Genomic DNA, 8,104 nt, shown 5'->3' with positions numbered 1-8,104 from the left:
ATCAACAAATAGAGTGAAAATTAACTGAATCTATAACAGACTTATTGTTCTCTCACTGGTTTAAAATAATTATTTGGTTAGGACAAAATGCATGATGTATAAACCCTGTTGAGTACCCTGTTAAAGAAAGTAATAAAAGTTAGCAGCCATCAGTTTAGATTTTCTCAAATTACTGAAACAGATACGATCAAATATACAGTGGTTAAGGAGATTGTAAGCATGCTCTGGAAAATATGAAATGATAATGAAAATGACAATGAGAATGAAAATGAGAGACAACGAAAAGGAAAAAAAACGTATCAGCCAGAAGGCGAGTGGCACCAATTCACACAGGTTGAGCTAATCCGTATTGATTTACAGCATGAGACAGCAGCAGTTGTGGGAAATTGGGACATTGGTGGGGGACATGAAACATGAGGATTATCAATCTATTGTTCACTCATGAGAAAGCAGAACAAAGAGATTTCCACACTGATCTGCCTATTCACTTACAGAGCCTGAGGACTGGACACAGAGCAAGGAAAAATCTTCATGCCCTAAAGTTAACTGGAGCTCTTTTTGTGCTCCAGAACATGAACTTGAAAACCTGTTCCAGTTTTTTTTTTTTTTTTTTTCTAAGAAGAAGAATAAAGGACTATGGTTAACTATTATAAGCTACACGTAATGATAAAGGAAAAATATATAATACAATGGCAAAAAAAAAGCTAAACTACAGCACAGCATTTGTAAAGCAACACTGTCAAGTGGCATCGGACATTGTTTCAGGGAAAGGCAGCAATGTAGGCTATTGTAAATGTAAATGTAAGAGGTAAGAAAATAGTAGTTATAAAAGCATCTTAACGAGATGTGAGTGTGTTTGCAGTAGCAAAAACTTTTTCCAAAATCCAAACAATTTTTTTTTACATGATTTAGTTTGAAATGACATAACACCAGATAAAAATATCATGGTACAGGCAGCAAAGTAAATTAGGATCCATTTGTTTGCCTATTCAAAACCACGCCATGGCACTACAAACATACTAATGTCCACAGAAAGCAAAAAAATGCACCAGTACAGAGAGAATAGCACAAGTTTATACAATTGAGATTCAATGTCAGTCTCTAGGTCAGTCAAGGTCAATGGTCTTAATCCTACAGACTACTAGTCTGCTCAAAGCAGAACTGTTATGACTTAGCTCAGCAGTTTAAGGACATAGGCTTTACTACTTCTAAAAAATTCAGTGATGTTGCTCTAATTTGACCATTATAGGAACACAGTGTTCGACCGCATCTTTATGCAGATTTAGTTTGTCACTCTATTTTTAAAAATAAGAGTGATAAATAATAACTTAGTCACTTTTGTCAGACAGCTAGATGATATGTCTAAATGACATTAAATGACTAAGTATTCCACAACAGAAGGCATTTACAACAATGAGAAGAGGAACAGCCTGTGCTGACAACTTCATCCTATGCTCAGACACAGGAAATTGGAAATTAATTTTTTAAGCAGTGCAGCCACTGAAAGATATTGCTAAGGCAGATTTTTAAAAGATTCATAACATGGGCTTTCTGTATCTAGGTTAAACTTACAGAGTCTAAAACTACAGAAGTAAAGAAAATAAAGCAAATTCAGCTATTTCTTTTTAGATTGGGAATATTTATATTTGATTGAAAATTAACCAAATGCAACTACATTTAACATGTAGATTGATAACAGGTTTATTTGCATGATAAAAAAACAGTAAATTAACCCATTTATAGTGTCATTTGTCCTGCTTTTAAACACTGACAGCTCATAAATTTAGTGAATGCAGCATCATACATACTACAAATGACCTTCCAAGAAAGATAAAATGTGAGAGAATGAGGGAATGGATAAAGAAGGAATGCCCTTGGTAGTAGTTTGGAGAGGGGAAGGGATTCATTGCCCTAATGGAAGTTTTATGTCAAGATGCATCAAGCTGGCGCCCCAGGACATCAGATTTAATTTGGCTGGAGGGTGAAAACAAATCCCATTATGCAAATGTTGCTTCTTACATCTAAGATTTTAAGATCTGGATAATGGATTTATCTTTTGTGCATATTTATATATGTATATGAAATCTACTCAAACAGTATATTTAAACAATTGTAGATGATAGCTACATATTTGTGCCTTACACATCTCTGAAGGATGCATATTAGAAATGCACATTTTTATGGGTAATATACCAAAATGTACCTTTAGCCTTTAGCCACAGTTTTGAAAGTTTGCAAATTTCATTGGACAGGTTATGTCTAGCTTCATGCATGTTTCAATGCGTTTGCAAGCCGTGTGCTGCAGTGGGCAGCAGAGTTCAGCTGGAGTGCAGAACAAAGCACATGCACACACGTTTGCCCTCTGCTGTCTGATAGAAGGAATGCAAGCTGAGCTCATCTCTTGTCAACGTGGCTGAGTCATCCTGCTCTCTCTCCAAACACTGTACAGCCTCAGAGAGGTATAGAAACTTTTACAACAATGTACACAATGTGAAATGAGTCACGCACTATGGCAACACCTTATCTGAAAGCAACAGAGAGATTTTCGTGCATATTCAAGAATGAAATAATGACATAAATGAGTATTTCTCAATGACCAGGCCACGATCTCAGCACGTGATCAAGAGGGACACTTTCAAGACTTATTTATAAATAAGAATGACAATACACTTTGATTGGAGCCATGATATAATCTAAACTCACATTATTATTTAGTTACATTTGATTCCTGCCTTTTTATTTGATTGACTGACCTTTTATTCAACTTACACTTCACATGATAAGGCTTTTCATGAAAATTCTTTACATTTAGTATTTTTTAAACGTGTTAATTCTAGGCCTGGAAAAGTGACAGGAGTTATTCCAATATTTTGCCATGCATGCAGTTTGAGAGTTACAAACAGAAAAATTGGAAAAATGTTGTTTAAATTCATTGGTGATCATCTTATTTTATGGATTTTTTATTTAATAAATGACATTGTATTTCTATATTTTAGAGTTCTGAAAACAACCAGCACTGTCATTTTAGAAGAAGTCTGACCTTGGACTCAAAAAATATTCTACCATGTAGAAACTCGTGTCTAATAAGCATACTTTTCAAGATGAAGCTTTAGTTTAGCCAGTAAAATCATCTTGAGAACAGGTGATTTAGAACTAGGTAAAATATTGTCCTCTGAAAAAGTCTAGAATTATTTGTTGAACGATGGCTTAGGGTTTGATAGTTGATCAAATAACATTTAAATATTTTCAGCATGTCACAAAGTTATATTAGGTGCTCTGTAATGAGTGCATAAAGTGTGTTAAAGATGCTTACAATGCCGGTTGCCTTCACTCTTTATGACAAATGAATTTCTCCCTAAATTTACTGGGGAAACACAAGGTGTACTAATGTACCCGGAGTACAGTACTGTACACACTGTACAACCTGTGTCCTACAAATCCCTCGGGATCGTCACTGCTATTATTATCAGCACAGTCACCAAATCCCAGATACAAAGTGAAAATATTGATGCTGTGTCAACAATTAAAATAAATCTAATCGATATTCATAAACTCTCATTGATGTGATAATTAAAAACAGACTATAGCGCATCTGAAAGCAGCCTCATGCCCAAAAACAAGTTGTGTTCTTCAACTATTTATTTTAAACTCTAATAGTACTGTACAATAACCACAAAGCACTCAATTAGAAGTAAACAACATCTCTAAACTTTCATCCTCACAATCTCTAACTAAAGACAGACATATACTATATAACACGGTTAGCATGATGGTTAATTATCATTTCTTACCTTGCTGAAGGCTCAGAGTGCTGGAGCTGTTGGACTGGAGGAGGCAGTGGGAAGTCAGGGGAAATCTGGGGTAGATCGGAGGGATCAGGAGCAGGAGGAAAGGTCTGAGGCTCGGCGGGAGCCCTGTCTGGAGGGGTAGGGGGCGGTGTGGGGAACTCGAGTGTGTCCTGGAGAAGGTGTGCAGGGAGGGCAGGAGCAAAGCTGTGCTGTGGTGGGAGTGATGAGGGAGAGGGAACAGGCTCACTCCACTCTGCAGCTTCTAACAGAGGAGACCTGCACGACACAAATAGTAGGGCTTTTCACATATTCACACTAAAAAAACATTGTTTTAAACCCTAGGGAAATTAAATCTTATGTTGTATAATTTTCACACTGCTCATAATGAACCCAGAATTACCCTGGGTTAAGATCCTTTTTTTGCCTATTTGCAGTGTCAATGCCATTGATGAGATGAACACAGCATGTTTACACTTGCTTACATAAAGGCTGCAACATTGCCAACTGCTACAGTACCATATTTTTGTATCCTGAATGAACTTTTTGGACTATAAAAGGTAAGAATGAAAACAATTGCTTCTTGATGCACATATTGTCACTATCTGATGCTCTTTTTTACACATTTGGTATTTCAAAAGATTACAAAATCTCCAGAGCAGATAGAATTTTATATATTAAATTAATCATTTCTTTATCAGGGTTACAGTTTTAAAATGGTATGAATAGTTCTTATACAACCCCAAATCAGGAAAAGTTGAGACAAAATGGAAAACGCAAACAAAAAGTAGTAATTTCTAAATGTACTTTGACTTGTATTTCATTGCAGACACTATGAACACAAAATATTTCATGTTTGTAAGGCTAACTTCATTTCATGTGTAAATATTCATCCTTTCCTGTCATTCAGACCTGCGACACATTCAAACAAAAAGTTGGGACAGGGGCAATTTAGAGCAAGTAATTAGGTAAATTGGTTAATTAATGATGTGATTTGAAACAGGTCATGTGAACAGGTGATTGTAACTATGATTTGGTGCAAGAGCATCATTCAAGAAAGGTCTAGTTCTTTAAGAGCAAAAATGGACAGAGGATTACCAGTTTGCCAACAAATACGTAAGACAATTACTGAACTATTTAAAACAATGTTCCTCAAAGATAAATAGAAAGACATTTTGATATTTTCAAGTTTTTTAATTGAGCAACAGTGTTAACCACTGGGCTGCTGTGCCACCCAATCAGAAAAGGGGTGGAAGGGGGGATTCTTCAAGACAAAGATAACTGCTGCGGAAAACTCTGTTTTTTTTATAGTGCGTCAGTATAATTTTTTATAGTGCGTTCATCTGATTGGTGCGAAATACGGAGCTGATGTGGTGCCAGCTGTGATCCTCTCTAAATTAGTTTATAAATAAACTGCACCTCTTGTTTAAATACACTTTGAACAGCAGCTACGCTAATTATTTTCTTTATTCTCTTTTCCACCCGGGGATACTCATCCCGAGGCCTCTGGAGATTATGCAGCACCATTGATGCGATCCAAGGTATCCATAAACCATTGCAATATGTATCTATATGGAGTTTCACATAATCATACTCATTAGGGCTGTAACATGCCATTGCATAAATTTAATTCAGCAATACGGTTGTATTATTGTTAATATGTTCGTCAGTTGAAATGTTTGGCACAGATGTTATGTATTTGATGCATATCAACCTTGATTAAAACATAATCAGGCCGCGATAGTGCAGCTCAACTAGCGCATGCGCACTGAGTTGTTCATGATTAAGCTGGATGCACGTGAAGACCCCCTCCCACCTAGTCAAACCTGCAGTTTTTCACGATTGATGTCCAGTGTTCTCCAGCCTCCGCCGCCTAAACTGCAGCTCTGCACAGGAAGTTTGGCCAGAGGAGAAATTGTTGTGACCAAAACTGAGCCTGGTATCTGGTTTGTTCTATGCCACTGTCGCCACTGGCTTGCTTGCTTTGAGACTTGTGGAGCTGTGCATCGATGGATTTGCTCTTGAGTGTTTGGACTTTCAGCAATGAAATTTAAACCACACTGAACTGAACTAAACTAAACTGAACTTTAACTCTGAAAACTGGACTGACACTAATTTAATTTACTAGAACTTCTATGTTAAGCTGTTTGACACAATCTACATTGTAAAAGTGCTATAGAAATAAACATAAATTAAATTTTAAAAAATCAAATATAGGTAGTTCTTTTCAGCTTCATTTAATAAAAACAATGAAATAATGGTTGCTGAAAGTTTACTTGTTTTACTGTAATTTTAGTGAAACTTATGCAATCACTGAAACTCTATCAAAAACATTTTAAAAAAGAATGGTAGTGTATTGTTTTTTTCCTCTGGATTATAAATCAATCAGTTTATTCACTAATGGACCACATGTACTTATAAGACTCCTGTCAAATCACCCTAATGTGCTCAGGCAAAAAAAAATGCAATAGCTGAGCAATACCACAGACAAAACCTGACCCTACAGACATAGCAGCAGACAGTCCTTCAGCTGCTCCTATCGAGGGGTGTGCCTCCTGTCACAGACTAAAAATACAACTCACTCCACCACAGCCTAAACAACTGCAAATAGCACTGTTATCCTATAAGGAACAGTTGCAGATAGTCAGCTGAACTGCTCTCTAATCAGCCCTATGCACGCATCAAAGTACTACCATCCTTTTCTTCATTTGCTCCAGCCGGATAGTGGGAGACTGCATGTTAAACATAACCACAAACCACAACTTCAATGTACACACCAAGATTTCTAATGCGAAGAGCACAAACACACAATCTAATCTCCAAAGACCAGCTGTATCCATAGGAATTGGTCCAGACAGGATTTTTAATAGCAAACAGACTGCAGTAAATAAAGGCAGCAGGGGGGAGCTACAAGTCATTAAAAATAACAACGTCACTACTGTTAGCATACAGCCTTTTCACAGTCCTTTATATGCATATACATCAAACTGTCTGAAAGAACTCTATAAGTCATAATAAGACAAGAACAGCGTGGGTACAGGGTTGTCACACTGTTCTCCTTCATTAATCACATTAAGTCAAATTGTCTAGTTTTATAATGTTAAATGGTTAAAAGAGCTCCTTTTCAAGCCTCTCTAAAATAATTGTTCCATTAACTCAAAATAATTGCTATGGCTGACATTTGTTGCCATGGTAACTGTTGCCTAGCTCTTGTCATGCATAACAAGGTTTCCAAGCCTGTGTCTCTCTCCCTCTCTCTCTCTTGCTATCTCTCCTGGGAGCCTTAGCATCCACAGAGTTTCATTCATTCACTGCAGTTGTAAAATTACAATGGATTTAAAATAAGCTGAACACTGAAATGTGGAACTAGCAATCTAAATAAATAGTGTGGAAATTACACATTCTGGTGACCTAAATAAATGAGGGAAATTTGGCAATGGACCCTTTTCACATTTCCGGGTTTCTCAGTAGCAGAAGACATCATGGCTGAGTGAACCTAGAGCTCAGTGAATGGGAGACTACAACAGATATTTCTTTTACAATCCTATTTGCTGAAATAATAAAAGAAAAACTCCAACATGGTGTTATCAAGACTTTCAGAAAAAGAAGAAAGATGTGAGAGACTGATAACCGCAGCCAGAAGTTAAAGTCAAAATTACTCTCAGCCCTATAGACACTGCATTAGAAACACCTCACATAGGCGGTAATTCGCTTTTTGTAACTTGACGCAAAGATGATATTCATAAATACATTCATATATATACAGTTGAAGTCGGATTTATTAAACCCCCCAAAGTATTAGCCACCCTGTTTATTTTTTCCTCCAAATTCAGTTTAGGGAAGAGATTTTTTCAACGCATTTCTAAACATAATAGTTTTAAGGCTTAACTAGGTTAATTAGGTTAACTAGGCAGGTTAGGGTAATTAGGCAAGCTATTGTATAATAATGGTTTGTTATGTTGACTATATTTAAAAATACAGCTTAAAGGTGCTAATAATTTTAACCTAAAAATGCTTGTTAAAAAATTTACTCCTTTTATTCTATCTGAAATAAAACAAATAATACTTTCTCCAGAAGAAAATATTATCAGACATACAGTGAAAATTTCCTTTCTTTGTTTAACATAATTTGGGAAATATTTAAAGAAGAAGAAAAAATTCAAAGGGGGGATACTAATTCTGACTTCAACTGTAAATGTTCATGTTTTTTTTTTTTTTTGTTTTTATAAAAAAAATGTTAACCTTTCAAGGATTTAAGATTATGCTGACCATTAAACGTGTCAACAGTCGAAAGCTGTCATATGTAACCCACTATTGGT

At 36.0% G+C, this 8,104-nt stretch overlaps 1 protein-coding gene across 22 annotated transcripts in view; it reads right to left on the bottom strand.

The window, feature by feature from the left end:
- Positions 1-8,104, bottom strand: part of tacc2 (transforming, acidic coiled-coil containing protein 2) — a 99,650-nt gene that overhangs the window by 50,027 nt on the left and 41,519 nt on the right. For 16 of the 22 annotated variants that reach the window (XM_073920940.1, XM_073920942.1, XM_073920939.1 and 13 more), the window contains one exon: positions 3,792-4,064. The exons of the other annotated variants lie outside the window; for them this stretch is intronic. In XM_073920940.1, coding sequence (XP_073777041.1) covers positions 3,792-4,064 — 273 coding nt within the window. The remainder of the gene's footprint in view (positions 1-3,791; positions 4,065-8,104) is intronic. 22 annotated transcript variants of the gene reach the window in all.

Source organism: Danio rerio, chromosome 13, assembly GCF_049306965.1.
Source record: "Danio rerio strain Tuebingen ecotype United States chromosome 13, GRCz12tu, whole genome shotgun sequence".
Lineage (NCBI taxonomy): Eukaryota > Metazoa > Chordata > Actinopteri > Cypriniformes > Danionidae > Danio > Danio rerio.
The sequence above is the reverse complement of the archived record's forward strand: the minus strand, read 5'-3'. Positions and strand labels throughout refer to the sequence as shown.